Source organism: Dendrobates tinctorius, unplaced genomic scaffold, assembly GCF_039654945.1.
Source record: "Dendrobates tinctorius isolate UK_male_01 unplaced genomic scaffold, ASM3965494v1 ptg000214l, whole genome shotgun sequence".
Lineage (NCBI taxonomy): Eukaryota > Metazoa > Chordata > Amphibia > Anura > Dendrobatidae > Dendrobates > Dendrobates tinctorius.
In genome coordinates, this window is record NW_027361881.1 from 664,369 (window position 1) to 685,380 (window position 21,012).

Here is a 21,012-nt window from a genome sequence, read left to right on the forward strand (position 1 = left end):
CTGATCTGCTCTCTGTCCACATTTTCCGCCAAGGCTTTTGTGGATTCGGGAGCAGCGCTAAACCTAATGGACTTGCATATTGCTAAACATTGTGGATTTCCGATGACACCTCTGCAGACGCCTATCCCTTTGAGGGGGATTGATGCTACTCCTTTGGTTAAAAATAAACCTCAGTTTTGGACCCAGGTGGTCATGCGGGTCGCCCCAGACCATCAAGAAAATTGCAGATTTTTGGTATTGCATGGTCTGCATGATGCCGTTGTTCTGGGGTTTCCCTGGTTGCAAATTCATAATCCAGTTTTGGATTGGAAATCTGTGTCTGTGGTGAGTTGGGGTTGTCGGTGTGCCTTTAGTGAGGCTCCGGTTTTTTCCACCTCTCCTCAGTCGCATGATGTTCCTGGCTATTTGGCGGACTTTTATGATGTATTTAGTGAGAATGAGTCTGCGTCCTTGCCTCCTCATAGGAGTTATGACTGTGCAATTGAACTAAGCCCGGGGTGTAAATTTCCCAAGGGTCGGCTCTTCAATTTATCTGTACCCGAGCACGAGGCTATGCGGTCCTATATTAAGGAGGCGTTGGAGAAGGGTCATATTAGACCATCCTCTTCACCCTTAGGTGCCGTTTTTTTTTTTGTGGCCAAAAAGGATGGTTCTTTAAGGCCTTGTATTGATTATCGTGCCCTCAATAAAATTACTATTAAATACAGTGGGGAAAAAAAGTATTTAGTCAGTCAGCAATAGTGCAAGTTCCACCACTTAAAAAGATGAGAGGCGTCTGTAATTTACATCATAGGTAGACCTCAACTATGGGAGACAAACTGAGAAAAAAAAATCCAGAAAATCACATTGTCTGTTTTTTTTTTCATTTTATTTGCATATTATGGTGGAAAATAAGTATTTGGTCAGAAACAAAATTTCATCTCAATACTTTGTGATATATCCTTTGTTGGCAATGACAGAGGTCAAACGTTTTCTGTAAGTCTTCACAAGGTTGCCACACACTGTTGTTGGTATGTTGGCCCATTCCTCCATGCAGATCTCCTCTAGAGCAGTGATGTTTTTGGCTTTTCGCTTGGCAACACGGACTTTCAACTCCCTCCAAAGGTTTTCTATAGGGTTGAGATCTGGAGACTGGCTAGGCCACTCCAGGACCTTGAAATGCTTCTTACAAAGCCACTCCTTCGTTGCCCTGGCGGTGTGCTTTGGATCATTGTCATGTTGAAAGACCCAGCCACGTTTCATCTTCAATGCCCTTGCTGATGGAAGGAGGTTTGCACTCAAAATCTCACGATACATGGCCCCATTCATTCTTTCATGTACCCGGATCAGTCGTCCTGGCCCCTTTGCAGAGAAACAGCCCCAAAGCATGATGTTTCCACCACCATGCTTTACAGTAGGTATGGTGTTTGATGGATGCAACTCAGTATTCTTTTTCCTCCAAACACGACAAGTTGTGTTTCTACCAAACAGTTCCAGTTTGGTTTCATCAGACCATAGGACATTCTCCCAAAACTCCTCTGGATCATCCAAATGCTCTCTAGCAAACTTCAGACGGGCCCGGACATGTACAGGCTTAAGCAGTGGGACACGTCTGGCACTGCAGGATCTGAGTCCATGGTGGCGTAGTGTGTTACTTATGGTAGGCCTTGTTACATTGGTCCCAGCTCTCTGCAGTTCATTCACTAGGTCCCCCCGCGTGGTTCTGGGATTTTTGCTCACCGTTCTTGTGATCATTCTGACCCCACGGGGTGGGATTTTGCGTGGAGCACCAGATCGAGGGAGATTATCAGTGGTCTTGTATGTCTTCCATTTTCTAATTATTGCTCCCACAGTTGATTTCTTCACTCCAAGCTGGTTGGCTATTGCAGATTCAGTCTTCCCAGCCTGGTGCAGGGCTACAATTTTGTTTCTGGTGTCCTTTGACAGCTCTTTGGTCTTCACCATAGTGGAGTTTGGAGTCAGACTGTTTGAGGGTGTGCACAGGTGTCTTTTTATACTGATAACAAGTTTAAACAGGTGCCATTACTACAGGTAATGAGTGGAGGAAAGAGGAGACTCTTAAAGAAGAAGTTACAGGTCTGTGAGAGCCAGAAATCTTGATTGCTTGTTTCTGACCAAATACTTATTTTCCACCATAATATGCAAATAAAATGAAAAAAAAAACAGACAATGTGATTTTCTGGATTTTTTTTTCTCAGTTTGTCTCCCATAGTTGAGGTCTACCTATGATGTAAATTACAGACGCCTCTCATATTTTTAAGTGGTGGAACTTGCACTATTGCTGACAGACTAAATACTTTTTTTCCCCACTGTATCAGTATCCGTTACCCCTGATTTCGGATCTATTCTCTAGAGTTAGAGGTGCTTGCTGGTTTACCAAGCTTGACCTCAGGGGGGCGTATAATCTTATCCGCATTGAGCAGGGGGATGAATGGAAGACGGCGTTTAATACTCCGGAGGGACATTTTGAGTACCTGGTGATGCCTTTTGGGCTCACTAATGCCCCTTCTGTCTTCCAGTGCTTCATGAACGATATTTTCCGAGACTTTGTCAATAAATTTTTGATTATCTATCTGGATGATATTTTGATCTTCTCCAGGGATTGGGATTCTCATGTGGAACATATTCGGACTGTGTTCCGGATCTTGAGGGAGAATTCCCTGTATGTCAAAGGATCGAAATGCCTTTTTGGAGTACAGAGGATTTCATTTTTGGGATTTATTTTGTCTCCGTCAACTATTGAAATGGACCCGGCCAAGGTACAGGCCATTTATGATTGGGTTCAGCCCACTTCTTTGAAGGCCCTCCAGAAGTTTTTGGGTTTTGCTAATTTTTATCGGAAATTTATAGCAAAATTTTCTAGTATTGCCAAGCCATTGACTGATCTGACTAAGAAGGGTGCTGATGTGTTGAATTGGTCTCCTGAGGCTGTTGCTTCCTTTCAGGAGCTGAAGCGAAGATTTACCTCGTCCCAGGTTTTGCGGCAACCTGATGTCTCACTCCCGTTCCAGGTAGAGGTGGATGCTTCTGAGATTGGTGCAGGAGCTGTTTTGTCCCAAAAGGATCCTGTAACATCTAAAATGAATCCCTGTGCTTTCTTTTCCCGAAAGTTCTCTCCATCTGAACGTAACTATGATGTGGGGAATCAGGAACTGTTGGCCATGAAATGGGCATTTGAGGAGTGGAGACATTGGTTGGAGGGAGCCAAACATCAAGTTGTGGTCCTCACTGACCACAAGAATTTGATTTACCTAGAGTCGGCTAAACGCTTGAACCCTAGACAGGCTAGGTGGGCCTTGTTTTTTACACGTTTTGATTTTGTGGTCTCTTTTCTTCCTGGAACTAAGAATGTCAAGGCAGACGCCCTCTCTAGGAGTTTCTTTGCTGATTCTCCTGTGGTGACCAAGCCTGCTACCATCTTAGGCAAAGGGGTAGTTCTTTCTGCCATCTCGCCCGATTTGAGACTTGCTCTGCAAGAGTTCCAGGAGGACAAACCTGAGCGTTGTCCCAGTGGAAAGTTGTATGTTCCTGACCAGTGGAAGAAGAGAGTGATGTCTGAAGTTCATTGCTCTGCATTGGCTGGTCATCCAGGTATTTTTGGTACTAGAGATCTGGTGAGTCGCTCTTTTTGGTGGCCCACCTTGTCTCATGATGTCAGGAATTTTGTGCAGTCCTGTGGGACTTGCTCCCGGTCTAAATCTTGTTCTCGCTCTAGTGGGTTGTTGATGCCTTTGCCGGTCCCCAGGAGGCCATGGACCCATATTTCAATGGATTTCATCTCTGATATGCCGGTCTCTCAAAGAATGACTGTTATTTGGGTGATTTGTGATAGGTTCTCTAAGATGGTTCATCTTGTACCACTCCCTAAGTTGCCATCTTCCTCTGAGTTGGTGCCCCTGTTTTTGAAACAGGTGGTTCGCTTACATGGGATTCCTGAGAACATTGTATCTGACAGAGGAGTTCAGTTTGTGTCTAGATTTTGGAGGACTTTCTGTTCCAAGCTGGGAATTCAGTTGTCCTTCTCCTCTGCTTTTCACCCTCAGACCAATGGGCAGACAGAGAGAACAAACCAGACCTTGGAGTCGTATTTGAGATGTTTTATTTCCGCTGATCAGGATGATTGGGTTTCATTTTTGCCCTTGGCCGAATTTGCTTTAAATAATAGAGCTAGTTCTGCCACTTTGATGTCACCTTTTTTTTGTAACTTTGGGTTTCATCCTCGATTTTCTTCAGGGCAGGTGGAGCCTTCTGCCTGCCCAGGTGTTGACACTGTGGTGGAGAGAATGCACCAGATCTGGGACCAAGTGGTGGATAAGTTATCTCTCTCCCAGGAAAAGGCCCAGCGGTTTTCCAATCGACATAGGACCATTGGTCCCCAGTTTAAGATTGGTGATATGGTGTGGTTATCATCAAAAAATATTGCTATGAAGGTGGCTTCTCCTAAGTTTAAGCCTAGATTTATTGGACCTTACAAGATTTTGGAGATTATTAATCCGGTCTCTTTTCGTTTGGCTCTTCCTGTCACATTTAAAATCCATAATGTGTTCCAAAAGTCCTTGTTTAAGAGGTTTGTTGAACCAGTTGTTCCTGGGGTGGCATCTCCAGACCCTGTATTGGTTGAAGGTAACATGGAATATGAGGTAGAGAAAATACTGGATTCCCGTCTGGCTAGACGGAGACTCCAGTATTTGGTTAAGTGGAAGGGTTATGGTCAGGAGGATAATTCCTGGGTTTCTGCCTCTGATATTCATGCCAAAAGATTGGTGCGTGCATTTCATCGGGCTCACCCTGATCGCCCTGGTGGCGTGGTTGAGGGTTCGGTGACCCCTCCTCAAGGGGGAGGTACTGTTGTGAGTTCATTTTCCCCTTCGTCACTGGGGTCTGGTGAACTCCCTATTCTGGTAAAGGAAGGTAATGAGCCTGATTATCAGGCACCTGAGTCTAATGAGGATGACTGGCTGAGTGGAGTCACGGACTGGATATAAGGCTGCCGACGCCCTTCTACCCTGCGGGTGATTTCTCTGTGGACTTCTAGGACACCAGTCTGATTCCTGCTCCTCTCAAGCTAAGTTTTCTGTTTTGCCTGTTAAGCTTTTGGTTTTTGTTTTCCTTGCTTTTCTGTATTCTGCCATTCCCTGCTGGGGTGAGCTGAATCTCCTTTTGCCTGTAGCTCTGTCTTCAGTATATTCCTGAGTACTGACATAACTTTTTGAAGCCTAGCGTCTTCAGGGCCTTTTTCACTGTCAGTCTGTTGGCTCTTATTTTCATAGGGTTTTCACGGATTGCAGACAGCAGCCTTCCTGTCCTTTTCTGGCTAGTTAGCTTGGGCCCCCTTTGCTCAGTCTATCTTTCTGTCTGTGTTAGTATTTTCATCTTGCTTCACCGTCATTATATGTTGGGGGCTGCCTATTGCTTTGGGGTCTGCTCTGGGGCAGTTTAGATTTCCCCTTTCTTTCTTTAGGCCTATTTAATTCTCCGGCTGTGATCGAGGGGTCTAGGGCATAGTAGGAACCCCCCACGGCTACTGCTAGTTATGTTGATAGGTTCAGGGGTCTGCAATCCGATACCTGCCAACTTCTCTGGTTTTCTGGACTTAGCTAGCATTTCTGTTTTTTGCCTCCTACGGTGACTCAATCATAACAGCTGATGACTGGCATTTCTGGGGTAAAAGGTTGTGATCCCAGTGCAGGCTTACCTGCACACCTGGGGCTATGATTGTGGCCTCTCCCTGGTTCTGGGAAAGCTTCTTATAGCCTCTGGAAGCTCCCATCCCCCATCAGTTACGATTTCGCCCTTGGCATAGTGTGGTGACCCCTGAGTGTGTTGGTGCTCTGTTCTGGTTGCCTGATAACTTGGTTTACGACTCGGTCTGTTCTCTGGATACTGCTTGTTGGATTCTGCTTGGTACCTTCTATGTCTGTTTGGCTTTGACCACTGCCTGTCCCCGACTATCCGTTCTGTCTCATCCCTGGTACTTTATTGTTATCTTTGTGTATGACCCGGTTTGTCTGACTTCAAGTATTCCTGTATAGTATTTTGCCTATCTGACAGCATGACGCTAAACCCCGCCCCCTTGTGGTCACATGACCGTAGGTCCTTCACTGCTCATTGACTTTAGCTTCTCCAGGTCCTGTTTGCTTGAACTCTCCGGCCGTGTCTGACCCCGGGCCCCTCTGCAGTGTGGGTGAGTCCTTGCCCCGCGGTGACTACACGCCGGCGCTGACAGGACTGTGACAAAGGTCTGATGAAACCAAAGTAGAACTGTTTGGTAGAAACAAAACTCGTCGTGTTTGGAAGAGACAGAATGCTGAGTTGCATCCAAAGAACACCATACCTACTGTAAGGCATGGGGGTGGCAACCTCATGCTTTGGGGCTGTTTCTCTGCAAAGGGACCAGGATAACTGATCCGTGTACATGAAAGAATGAATGGGGCCATGTATCGTGAGATTTTGAGTGCAAACCTCCTTCCATCAGCAAGGACATTGAAGATGAAAGGTGGATGGGTCTTTCAGCATGATAATGATCCCAAGCACACCGCCAGGGCAACTAAGGAGTGGTTTTGTAAGAAGCATATGAAGGTCCTGGAGTGGCCTAGCCAGTCTCCAGATTTCATCCCCATAGAAAACCTTTGGAGGGAGTTGAAAGTCCGTTTTGCCCAGCGACAGGCCCAAAACATGACCGCTCTAGAAGAGATCTGCATGGAGGAATGGGCCAACATACCACCAACAGTGTGTGCCAACCTTGTGAAGAATTATAGAAAACGTGTGACCACTGTCATTGCCAACAAAGGATATATAACAAAATATTGAGATGAACTTATGTTAATGACCAAATATTTATTTTACACCACATTTTGCAAAATAAATCTTACCAAATCAGACAAGGTGATTTTCTGGATTTGTTTCCTCATTTTGTCTCTCATAGTTGTGGTCTACCTATGATGTCAATTACAGGCCGCTCTCATCTTTTTAAAGGGAACCTGTTAGCAGTTTTGGCCTCTATAAGATGCGGCCGCTGCCTTTTAGGGATTATCTACAGCAGTCTAAAATGCCGTATATCTGCCCCCGGCCCGACCTGCAAGATAAGAAAAATAAGTTTTATTATGCTCACCCGGGGGGGGGGGGGCGGTCCCCGGTCCCTCTGTGTTGTGACACTTGCTCCCTTGTGTTGTGATACTTGCCCCCCGTGTAGTGATACTTGCCCCTGTATTGTAACTCCTGCCCCCTGAAGCTCCAGTTGATATTTTGTCTCAGTTTTATCTTAGGTTACGTGATTTTTCCTGGTGGAGAGAAGGCGGGCATTGAATGGTCTGACGCTCACCTCTGTAACCTGGCCGAGGACCGCGACATTAAGAAGAATTACCAGGTCCGATTCACGGCCGGTGAGTTCAATTATCACAGCCGGTGCCCTGCGATGTGTCAGTACGGAGCAATCACAGCCGGTGCCCTGCGATGTGTCAGTACGGGGCAATCACAGCCAGTGCCCTGCGATGTGTCAGTATGGGCAATCACAGTCGGTGCCCTGCGATGTGTCAGTACGGGGCAATCACAGCCGGTGCCCTGCGATGTGTCAGCACGGGGCAATCACAGCCGGCGCCCTGCGATGTGTCAGTACGGGGCAATCACAGCCGGCGCCCTGCGATGTGTCAGTACGGGGCAATTACAGCCGGTGCCCTGCGATGTGTCAGTACGGGGCAATCACAGCCGGCGCCCTGCGATGTGTCAGTACGGGGCAATTACAGCCGGCGCCCTGCGATGTGTCAGTACGGGGCAATCACAGCCGGTGCCCTGCGATGTGTCAGTACGGGGCAATCACAGCCGGTGCCCTGCGATGTGTCAGTATGGGGCAATCACAGCCGGTGCCCTGCGATGTGCCAGTACGGGGCAATCACAGCCGGCGTCCTGCGATGTGTCAGTACGGGGCAATCACAGCCAGTGCCTTGCGATGTGTCAGTACGGGCCGTTGCCCTGCGATGTGTCAGCACGGGGCAATCACAGCCGGTGCCCTGCGATGTGTCAGTACGGGGCAATCACAGCCGGTGCCCTGCGATGTGCAAGTACGGGACATTCACAGCCGGTGCCCTGCGATGTGTCAGCACGGGGCAATCACAGCCGGTGCCCTGCGATGTGTCAGTACGGGGCAATTACAGCCGGCGGCCTGCGATGTGTCAGTACGGGGCAATCACAGCCGGTGCCCTGCGATGTGTCAGTACGGGGCAATCACAGCCGGTGCCCTGCGATGTGTCAGTATGGGGCAATCACAGCCGGTGCCCTGCGATGTGCCAGTACGGAGCAATCACAGCCGGCGTCCTGCGATGTGTCAGTACGGGGCAATCACAGCCAGTGCCTTGCGATGTGTCAGTACGGGCCGTTGCCCTGCGATGTGTCAGTACGGGGCAATCACAGCCAGTGCCCTGCGATGTGTCAGTACGGGGCAATCACAGCCGGTGCCCTGCAATGTGTCAGTGTGACGCAATCACAGCCGGTGCCCTGCGATGTGTCAGTACGGGGCAATCACAGTCGATGCCCTGCGATGTGTCAGTACGGGGCAATCACAGCCAGTGCCCTGCAATGTGTCAGTACGGGGCAATCACAGCCGGTGCCCTGCAATGTGTCAGTGTGACGCAATCACAGCCGGTGCCCTGCGATGTGTCAGTACGGGGCAATCACAGCCGGCACCCTGCGATGTGTCAGTACGGGGCAATCACAGCCGGTGCCCTGCGATGTGTCAGTACGGGGCAATCACAGCCGGTGCCCTGCGATGTGTCAGTACGGGGCAATCACAGCCGGCGCCCTGCGATGTGTCAGTACGGGGCAATTACAGCCGGCGTCCTGCGATGTGTCAGTACGGGGCAATCACAGCCGGTGCCCTGCGATGTGTCAGTACGGGGCAATCACAGCCGATGCCCTGCCATGTGCCAGTACGGGGCAATCACAGCCGGCGTCCTGCGATGTGTCAGTACGGGGCAATCACAGCCGGTGCCCTGTGATGTGTCAGTACGGGGCAATCACAGCCGGTGCCCTGCGATGTGTCAGTACGGGGCAATCACAGCCGGTGCCCTGCGATGTGTCAGTACGGGGCAATCACTGCCGGTCCCCTGCGATGTGTCAGTACTGGGCAATCACAGCCAGTGCCCTGCGATGTGTCAGTACGGGGCAATCACAGCCAGTGCCCTGCGATGTGTCAGGGGCAATCACAGCCGGTGCCCTGCGATGTGTCAGTACAGGGCAATCACAGCCAGTACCCTGCGATGTGTCAGGGGCAATCACAGCCGGTGCCCTGCGATGTGTCAGTACGGGGCAATCACAGCCGGTGCCCTGCGATGTGTCAGTACGGGACAATCACTGCCGGTCCCCTGCGATGTGTCAGTACGGGGCAATCACAGCCGGTGCCCTGCGATGTGTCAGTACGGGGCAATCACAGCCAGTGCCCTGCGATGTGTCAGGGGCAATCACAGCCGGTGCCCTGCGATGTGTCAGTACAGGGCAATCACAGCCAGTACCCTGCGATGTGTCAGGGGCAATCACAGCCAGTGCCCGGCGATGTGTCAGGGGCAATCACAGCCGGTGCCCGGCGATGTGTCAGTACGGGGCAGTCACAGCCAGTGCCCTGCGATGTGTCAGTACGGGGCAATCACAGCCGGTGCCCTGCGATGTGTCAGTACGGGGCAATCACAGCCGGTGACCTGCGATGTGTCAGTACGGGGCAATCACAGCCGGTGACCTGCGATGTGTCAGTACGGGGCAATCACAGCCGGTGACCTGCGATGTGTCAGTACGGGGCAATCACAGCTGTCAATCTTATACACCAGTTTCTCTTCCTCCAGGAGGTCAGAGATTTGACGTTTCGGCGACTTTGGACCCCAAGAGCAGCCCCTTTGTTTATACTCCTTCTCTAAGTTCTTCATTGAAGCCTATTGGGTTCACCCATGAATGTATCGCCACCTTCAGGACGGGCACCGGGGGAAGAGGATGGGGCCTGGTGGAATTCTTCTATGGGGTAAGAGGGATTTAAGAGACAGTGAATGTCTTCTGTTAGTTGTGATCTGCTGTGCAGGAGAAGTGGTGGATGATGGAGACCAATAACATCCTTTATGTCCTCGATAGAGACAAGTCCAGAGACACTGCAGTCACAGGAGGAGGTTTAGGCCATGGATGAGGCTCACAGTAGGGCGAGGAACATGTGGCCTGGGGGTGACATGTTTGAAAGGGTCGTGGGACATTTTAGAGAAATAGCCGCAGCACTGGTTCCACCACCAAATCAGTGTAATGCCGAGCACCTGGAGATCAGAGCGGTCCGGCTACTGGACGTTATGCCCTCCCTAATGCTATCAGGAGGTGTATGCATGACAGTGGGCTACGAGCTGGACGTCCAACTCCAGGAGTCCATTGACCTCACACCATCGCTCGCTCCCACAGGCCATTATGGTGCAGAGCAAGATGGGAATGGAGGTCTGTCCTCTTCAGTCATGACTCCACTTTTGCCTTGGATGCAATGATAGCCGGGATTGGTCTGGAGACCACGTGGGCAACATGATGCTTCACGAAGGAACATCACACCAGTCCTTCTACCGGGATTATTATGTATGGCATAATGCCTGGTACTGGTAGCCAGAGCCATCTAGTCTTCACTCCAGCAGAACTAACAGCTCTGCATTACATTGATTTTGTCATGGATCCATGGATTTCTTCAGTGTCCCAGGACCTCTTTTTCAGGACTACATCTTCAGGTCACATGTTCCTTTTACTAATGTGAGCCGCCTGTGTAGCCTAAACCTGCTCTCGTGGCTGAAGCGTCTCCGGACTTGTCTCCATCAAACACATCGGGGACGTCATTGGTCAGTGATCACACAGGAGCTGCCGGCAGCATCTCTGGACTTGTCTCCATCGAGCACATCGAGGAGGTCATTGGTCAGTGATCACACAGGAGCTGCCGGCAGCATCTCTGGACTTGTCTGCCTCAAGCACATCTGGGATGTCATTGGTCGGTGATCACACAGGAGCTGCCGGCAGCATCTCTGGACTTGTCTCCATCAAGCACATCGGGGTCGTCATTGGTCAGTGATCACACAGGAGCTGCCGGCAGCATCTCTGGACTTGTCTCCATCGAGCACATCGGGGACGTCATTGGTCAGTGATCACACAGGAGCTGCCGGCAGCATCTCTGGACTTGTCTCCATCAAGCACATCAGGGACGTCATTGGTCGGTGATCACACAGGAGCTGCCGGCAGCATCTCTGGACTTGTCTCCATCAAGCACATCGGGGACGTCATTGGTCAGTGATCACACAGGAGCTGCCGGCAGCATCTCTGGACTTGTCTCCATCAAGCACATCGGGGTCGTCATTGGTCAGTGATCACACAGGAGCTGCCGGCAGCATCTCTGGACTTGTCTCCATCAAGCACATCGGGGACGTCATTGGTCAGTGATCACACAGGAGCTGCCGGCAGCATCTCTGGACTTGTCTCCATCAAGCACATCGGGGTCGTCATTGGTCAGTGATCACACAGGAGCTGCCGGCAGCATCTCCGGACTTGTCTCCATCAAGCACATCGGGGACGTCATTGGTCAGTGATCACACAGGAGCTGCTGGCAGCGTCTCTGGACTTGTCTCCATCGAGCACATCGGGGACGTCATTGGTCGGTGATCACACAGGAGCTGCCGGCAGCATCTCCGTACTTGTCTCCATCAAGCACATCGGGGACGTCATTGGTCGGTGATTACACAGGAGCTGCCGGCAGTAGATCCTGATGATTTGTACAATCAGCGGCAGAACTCTCTTTAGGCAACCTTTAATAACCTATGTGACAGCAGCTGAGGCTGGAGGTGCAGGTTGTGAAAAATGTACTTTCCATGTTTCCACCATTTGCAGATCAGTGACGTCTCCGTCCGGTGACCTCCATCAGCCACCACTTCTCCTTGGTGCTGAAATTTCAGTGATGAGGATTTTGTATGTTCAGTATAAAGACAGACACAGATCTCTCCTCTTCACTATCTTTTCTCCTCTCTTCTTACACTCTTCTCTGCTTACCTCACCTCTCCATTTTCATATTTCTATGCTCAGCTCTAATCTTCTATTACGTTTCTCCTCTCTTATCCTACTTTCCTCTCTTCTTTTCTCTTCTCTTCTTCTTTCTTCTTATCGCCTCTTCTTTCCTCTCTTATCCTCCTCTCTCATCTCCTTTTTCCCTCCTTTTTTTCCTGTATTCTTTCCTCTCCTCTTCTTTATTCACTTCTTTTTTCTTCATCTCTTCTTTCCTCTCCTCTCCCCTCTTCCCCTTCTCTCCTCCCCTCTTCTCCACTCCACTCTTTTCCTTCTTTCCTCTCCTCTACCCTCTTTACCTTCTTTTCTTTCCTCTCTTCCCCTTTTTTCTCTCCTCTCATCTTCCCCCTTTCCATTGTTTCCTTTCCTCTCCCCTTTCCCTTCTTTCATCTCCTCTACTCTTCTTTTCTTTCCTCTCCCCTCTTTCCCTCCTTTCCTCTCCCATCTTTCAATTATTTTCCTATCCTCTTCTTCCTTCTTTCCGATCTTTCCTCTCCCCTCTCCTCTTCTTTCCTCTCCGTTCCCCTCTTTCCATCCCTCTCCTCTTCTTTCCTCTCCGTTCCCCTCTTTCCATCCCTCTCCCCTCTTTCCTCTCCTCTCCCCTTTTTCCCCTCCTCTTCTTTCCTCTCCTCTCCCCTTTTTCCCTCTCCTCTTCTTTCAATTCTTTCCTCTCCTCTCCCCTTCTTTCCTCTCCTCTCTCCTGTCTTTCCTCTCCTCTTTCTCTTCATATCTCTCCACTCTTTCCTTTCCTCTTATTTGATCTCCCCTTTCCCTTCTTTCCCTCTCCTTTCTTCTCCTCTCCACTCTTTCCTTTCCTCTTCTTTCCTCTCCCCTTTCCCTTCTTTCCACTCCTCTCCTCTCTTACCCTTTCTCTTATGTCTTCTCCTCTCCCCTCTCCCCTTTCCCTTTTTCCCTCTCCTCTGCTTTCCTCTCCTCTCTTTCCTTCTCCTCTCCTCTTCTTCTCCTCTCCTCTTCTATTTTCCCCCTGTCACTTTACAATGATACAATGTATCAGAGAATGGCTGACACTTTACTGACTGTTTTCATCCATTTGTTCCGCAGGTATAAGAATTGCGCCCCCTCTGGTCAGTGACCTCCCTGAGTCTCACAGTGATTTTCATAAGGAATATGATGTTAAACAGGCCCGCCCCTCCGCCGCCATCCCGCACTCAATAAAGGGCTGGTGTCCGTGTGTTTTGAAGATGAAGCATAATCATTGTGTAATGATAACTTCTCAGATCTCCTACTTGACTTAGTATCTCTAGTTCTTAATATTTTGTAAATCTCTGCTTACTGTCTGTGAATGGAAACCTTATTTACACCTGTACAGATCTAATACCTCTCACAGCTGAAGGGTTGTTGCTATGTATAAAGACCAGAAAATCCTCTGTGAGCTTTAGTTTCTGGTGCTGGTGTGTTTCTCTCACAGAGGATTGTCCGGCCTGGATACATTGTAACAATTGTTGCACTGCATTATTAAATGTGGTCCAAAGTCTGTAGGAAAGTTCCAGACCATCTTATATGTGATGGGCCGTGCTTGCTGTGAGGCTCCGTGTGACCTTGTGCATTGGAGCTTGTCAGCTTTGTGACTGATACCATGTCATTACTGGGACCTGGTTATCAGCACATTCTCTCCATATCATCACATCTGCTGCTGTAACATTGGTGTGAGGAATGGAGGCTGAGAGTGATTGTCCCATGTCAGTCCTATCCAAAGCCAGGACTTGGGCACTTGTAATACAAGCTGATGGCACCATCTAGTGGAAGCGTGGGGGAGGACATGCTGTGAGTGTATAAAATAATAATCATTTATTATTGTTATTAATAATAATAATAATCGCAATAATCACTTCCACTGCGTTTGTCAGCAGGAGAGATCTGAGTATAGGATCAGGGTTCAGCAGCTCATGTCCCCCGCACCTACTACACAATGAAGAAAATCAGCACAACATTCTGAGTATGCAAACATTTAGATTATTTTGGTTTTCTTAATACACACAGTGATGTCACAGTACAGGGATAATACACACAGTGATGTCACAGTACAGAGATAATGCACACAGTGATGTCACAGTACAGAGATAATGCACACAGAGATGTCACAGTACAGAGATAATGCACACAGAGATGTCACAGTACAGAGATAATGCACACAGAGAGGTCATAGTACAGAGATAATGCACACAGAGAGGTCACAGTACAGAGATAATGCACACAGAGATGTCACAGTACAGAGATAATGCACACAGTGATGTCACAGTACAGAGATAATGCACACAGAGAGGTCACAGTACAGAGATAATGCACACAGAGATGTCACAGTACAGAGATATTGCACACAGAGATGTCACAGTACAGAGATAATGCACAGAGATGTCACAGTACAGAGATAATGCACACAGTGATGTCACAGTACAGAGATAATGCACACAGAGATGTCACAGTACAGAGAAAATGCACAGAGATGTCACAGTACAGAGATAATGCACACAGAGATGTCACAGTACAGAGATAATGCACACAGAGATGTCACAGTACAGAGATAATGCACACAGAGAGGTCACAGTACAGAGATAATGCACACAGAGATGTCACAGTACAGAGATATTGCACACAGAGATGTCACAGTACAGAGATAATGCACAGAGATGTCACAGTACAGAGATAATGCACACAGAGATGTCACAGTACAGAGATAATGCACACAGAGAGGTCACGGTACAGAGATAATGCACACAGAGAGGTCACGGTACAGAGAAAATGCACAGAGATGTCACAGTACAGAGATAATGCACACAGAGATGTCACAGTACAGAGAAAATGCACAGAGATGTCACAGTACAGAGATAATGCACACAGAGATGTCACAGTACAGAGATAATGCACACAGAGATGTCACAGTACAGAGATAATGCACACAGAGAGGTCACAGTACAGAGATAATGCACACAGAGATGTCACAGTACAGAGATAATGCACACAGAGATGTCACAGTACAGAGATAATGCACACAGAGATGTCACAGTACAGAGATAATGCACACAGAGAGGTCACAGTACAGAGATAATGCACACAGAGAGGTCACAGTACAGAGATAATGCACACAGTGATGTCACAGTACAGAGATAATGCACACAGAGATGTCACAGTACAGAGATATTGCACACAGAGATGTCACAGTACAGAGATAATGCACAGAGATGTCACAGTACAGAGATAATGCACACAGAGAGGTCACAGTACAGAGATAATGCACACAGAGAGGTCACAGTACAGAGATAATGCACACAGTGATGTCACAGTACAGAGATAATGCACACAGAGATGTCACAGTACAGAGATATTGCACACAGAGATGTCACAGTACAGAGATAATGCACAGAGATGTCACAGTACAGAGATAATGCACACAGTGATGTCACAGTACAGAGATAATGCACACAGAGATGTCACAGTACAGAGATAATGCACACAGAGATGTCACAGTACAGAGATAATGCACACAGTGATGTCAAAGTAGAGATAATGCACACAGAGATGTCACAGTACAGAGATAATGCACACAGAGATGTCACAGTACAGAGATAATGCACAGAGATGTCACAGTACAGAGATAATGCACACAGTGATGTCACAGTACAGAGATAATGCACACAGAGATGTCACAGTACAGAGATAATGCACACAGTGATGTCACAGTACAGAGATAATGCACACAGAGATGTCACAGTACAGAGATAATGCACACAGAGATGTCACAGTACAGAGATAATGCACACAGAGATGTCACAGTACAGAGATAATGCACACAGAGAAGTCACAGTGCAGAGATAATGCACACAGTGATGTCACAGTACAGATATAATGCACACAGTGATGTCAAAGTACAGAGATAAGGCACACAGTGATGTCACAGTACAGAGATAATGCACACAGAGACGTCACAGTACAGAGATAATGCACACAGAGACGTCACAGTACAGAGATAATGCACACAGAGACGTCACAGTACAGATATAATGCACACAGAGACGTCACAGTACAGAGATAATGAACACAGAGACGTCACATTACAGAGATAATGCACACAGTGATGTCACAGTTCAAAGATAATGCACACAGAGATGTCACAGTAATAATAATAATAATAATAATACATTTTATTTTTATAGCGCCGACATGTTCCGCAGCACTTTACATTTCAGAGGGGATTTGTACAGACGATAGACATTACAGCATAACAATAATCACATACAGTAGATTATAACAAATACCAAGAGGAGTGAGGGCCCTGCTCGCAAGCTTACAGTCTATGAGGAAAGAGGGAGACACGAAAGGTGGGTGGTAACAGTTGCCCTGATTGTATGGACCAGCCATAATGTTAGGTGTGTAACAGTACAGACACAGAGGGCTAATGGATGCATAAAGTATGTGGGAGCATGATGCGGGGAGCCTGGTTATGGTAAAACTTTTGGCAGTGCCACACAGGGATAGATTAGGTTAATGTGTTGAGGTGATAGGCCAGTCTGAATAAATGCGTTTTCAGGACACGCTTAAAATTGTGGGGATTGGGGACTAATCGTATTGACCTGGGAAGTGCATTCCAAAGAATTGGCGCGGCACGTGTAAAGTCTTGGAGACGGGAGTGGGAGGTTCTGACTATTGAGGATACTAACCTCAGGTCATCAGCAGAACGGAGGGTGCGGGTAGGGTGGTATACTGAAACAAGGGAGGAGATGTAGGGTGGTGCTGAGCCATGGAGGGCTTTGTGAGTGAGGGTAATAAGTTTATACTGAATTCTGGAGTGGATGGGTAGCCAGTGTAATGACTGGCACAAGGTAGAGGCATCGGTGTAATGATTGGTGAGGAATATGATCCTGGCTGCAGCATTCAAGACAGATTGGAGGGAGAGAGTTTGGTAAGAGGGAGACCGATTAGAAGAGAGTTACAATAGTCGAGACGAGAATGAATAAGAGAAACAGTAAGAGTTTTTGCAGAGTCAAAGGTAAGAAGAGGTCGAATTCTAGAAATGTTTTTGAGGTGCAGATGACAAGAGCGAGCCAGTGATCGAATGTGGGGGGCAAAGGAAAGCTCGGAATCAAGTATGACCCCAAGACAGCGGGCATGTTGCTGGGGAGTAATAGTGGAACCACACACGGAAATGGCAATGTTGGGTATAGGTACATTAGTAGCGGGAGGAAACACCAGGAGTTCAGTCTTTGACAGGTTCAGTTTCAGATATAGTGAGGACATGATATTAGACACAGCGTTTAGACAATCGCCGGTGTTTTCTAGAAAGGCTGGCGTGATGTCAGGAGAAGAAGCGTATAATTGGGTGTCATCAGCATAGAGATGGTACTGGAAACCAAATCTACTGATTGTTTGACCAATAGGGGCAGTGTACAAGGAGAAGAGGAGGGGACCTAGAACCGATCCTTGGGGGACCCCAACAGTAAGGGGAAGATGAGAGGAGGAGGAACCGGTAAAAGATACAGTAAAGGAGCGGTCGGAGAGATAGGAGGAGAACCAGGAGAGAACGGTGTCCTTGAGGCCAATGGAAAGGAGCATAGTGAGAAGGAGCTGATGATCCACAGTGTCGAATGCTGCAGAGAGATCCAAGAGAATTAGCATGGAGTAATGACCATTTGATTTAGCTGTTAGCAGATCATTAGAGACTTTAGTGAGGGCAGTTTCAGTGGAGTGTAAAGAGCGGAAACCGGATTGGAGAGGGTCGAGAAGAGAGCTATGAGAGAGATAGCGGGTAAGACGGGAGTGGACCAGGCGTTCCAGGAGTTTAGAGATGAAGGGAAGATTAGAGACAGGTCTATAGTTAGCGGCACAGTTTTGGTCGAGGGATGGTTTTTTAAGTAGTGGATGTATGATGGCATGCTTAAATGAGGAGGGAAAGATACCAGAAGAGAGAGAGGTTAAATATTTTAGTTAGGAGAGGGGTGACAGCAGGGGAAAGGGACTGGAGGAGATGTGACGGAAATGGGTCACTGGTGCAAGTAGTTGGGCGAGAAGATGCAAGGAGCCTGCTTACTTCTTCTGTGACTGGTTCAAAATCAGAGAGTGAGTTAGATGCAGTGGGGGAGGGAGGACAGTGCATGGTATGAGGGGATTTGGAGATAATTTCCTGTCGGATCTGGTCAATTTTTTCTTTGAAGTAATTGGCCAGATCGTCAGCTCGGAGCTCCTTGGTTGGGGCCTGTACTCTTGGATTGAGTAGAGAATGAAAAGTGTCAAAGAGACGTTTCGGGTTATTGGACAGTGAGGTGATGAGGGTGGTGAAATAGGTTTGTTTGGAGAGGTGAAGGGCAGTGTTGTATGTTCTAAGCATAAGCTTATAATGGATGAAATCTTCGTGTAGATTGGATTTTCTCCACAGACATTCGGCGCACCTGGAGCACCGCTGCAGGAAACGTGTTTGCACCGTGTGCCAGGGTTGTCGCCGTCTGCGTTGTGGTGTTCTATTTATAGGAGGAGCAAATTCATCCAGGGCACTTTGAAGTGTTTCATTGTAATGCTTCAGTGCAGAGTCAGGACATGAGAGGGAGGAGATAGGGGCCAATGAAGACTGCAAGTTCTTCATAAGTTTCTGGGTGTTAATGGCCTGTATGTTTCTATAAGTCTGGACAGTGGGGGTGACCTGAGCAGCCTGGCAGTTCTTGATAGAGAATGAAAGAAGATTGTGGTCAGAGAGCGGGAGAGATAATACACACAGTACACACAGTACAGAGATAATGCACACAGAGATGTCACAGTACAGAGATAATGCACACAGTGATGTCAAAGTACAGAGATAATGCACACAGTGATGTCACAGTACAGAGATAATGCACACAGAGATGTCACAGTACAGAGATAATCCACACAGAGATGTCACAGTACAGAGATAATGCACACAGTGATGTCACAGTACAGAGATAATGCACACAGAGATCATAGAATCATGTCACAGTAGAGAGATAATGCACACAGTGATGTCAAAGTACAGAGATAATGCACACAGAGATGTCACAGTACAGACATAATGCACACAGTGATGTCACAGTACAGAGATAATGCACACAGAGACGTCACAGTACAGAGATAATGCACACAGAGACGTCACAGTACAGAGATAATGCACACAGAGACGTCACAGTACAGATATAATGCACACAGAGACGTCACAGTACAGAGATAATGAACACAGAGACGTCACATTACAGAGATAATGCACACAGTGATGTCACAGTTCAAAGATAATGCACACAGAGATGTCACAGTACAGAGATAATGCACACAGAGATGTCACAGTACAGAGATAATGCACACAGTGATGTCACAGTACAGAGATAATGCACACAGTGATGTCACAGTACAGAGATAATGCACACAGAGATCATAGAATCATAGAATCATGTCACAGTAGAGAGATAATGCACACAGTGATGTCAAAGTACAGAGATAATACACACAGTGATGTCACAGTACAGAGATAATGGACACAGAGATGTCACAGTACAGAGATAATGCACACAGAGATGCCACACTACAGAGATAATGCACACAGTGATGTCACAGTACAGAGATAATGCACACAGAGATCATAGAATCATGTCACAGTACAGAGATAATGCAAACAGAGATGTCACACCACAGAGATAATGCACACAGAGATGTCACAGTACAGAGATAATGCACACAGAGATGTCACAGTACAGAGATAATGCACACAGAGATGTCACAGTACAGAGATAATGCACACAGTGATGTCACAGTACAGAGATAATGCACACAGAGATCATAGAATCATAGAATCATGTCACAGTACAGAGATAATGCAAACAGAGATGTCACACTACAGAGATAATGCACACAGTGATGTCACAGTACAGAGATAATGCGCACAGAGATGTCACAGTACAGAGATAATGCGCACAGAGATGTCACAGTACAGAGATAATGGACACAGATGTCATAGTACAGAGATAATGCACACAGAGATGTCACAGTACAGAGATAATGCACACAGAGATGTCACAGTACAGAGATAATGCACACAGTGATGTCACAGTACAGAGATAATGCACACAGAGATCATAGAATCATGTCACAGTAGAGAGATAATGCACACAGTGATGTCAAAGTACAGAGATAATGCACACCGTGATGTCACAGTACAGAGATAATGCACACAGAGATGTCACAGTACAGAGATAATGCACACAGAGATGTCACAGTACAGAGATAATGCACACAGTGATGTCACAGTACAGAGATAATGCACACAGTGATGTCACAGTACAGAGATAATGCACACAGAGATGTCACAGTACAGAGATAATGCACACAGTGATGTCACAGTACAGAGATAATGCACACAGAGATCATAGAATCATGTCACAGTAGAGAGATAATGCACACAGTGATGTCAAAGTACAGAGATAATGCACACCGTGATGTCACAGTACAGAGATAATGCACACAGTGATGTCACAGTACAGAGATAATGCACACAGTGATGTCACAGTACAGAGATAATGCACACAGAGATGTCACAGTACAGAGATAATGCACACAGAGATGTCACAGTACAGAGATAATGCACAGAGATGTCACAGTACAGAGATAATGCACACAGTGATGTCACAGTACAGAGATAATGCACACAGAGATCATAGAATCATGTCACAGTAGAGAGATAATGCACACAGTGATGTCAAAGTACAGAGATAATGCACACAGAGATGTCACAGTACAGAGATAATGCACACAGAGATGTCACAGTACAGAGATAATGCACACAGAGATGTCACAGTACAGAGATAATGCACACAGTGATGTCACAGTACAGAGATAATGCACACAGTGATGTCACAGTACAGAGATAATGCACACAGAGATGTCACAGTACAGAGATAATGCACACAGAGATGTCACAGTACAGAGATAATGCACAGAGATGTCACAGTACAGAGA

The 21,012-nt window shown here is 47.4% G+C and overlaps 1 protein-coding gene across 1 annotated transcript in view; it reads left to right on the forward strand.

Moving 5' to 3' along the window:
- Window positions 1–13,954, forward strand: part of LOC141058674 (uncharacterized) — a 48,850-nt gene extending 34,896 nt beyond the window's left edge. Inside the window, exons 9-11 of the mRNA XM_073554859.1 lie at window positions 7,255–7,382; window positions 9,828–10,000; window positions 13,108–13,954. Coding sequence (XP_073410960.1) covers window positions 7,255–7,382; window positions 9,828–10,000; window positions 13,108–13,113 — 307 coding nt within the window. The 3' untranslated portion in view covers window positions 13,114–13,954. The remainder of the gene's footprint in view (window positions 1–7,254; window positions 7,383–9,827; window positions 10,001–13,107) is intronic.
- Window positions 13,955–21,012: the final 7,058 nt, after the last annotated feature.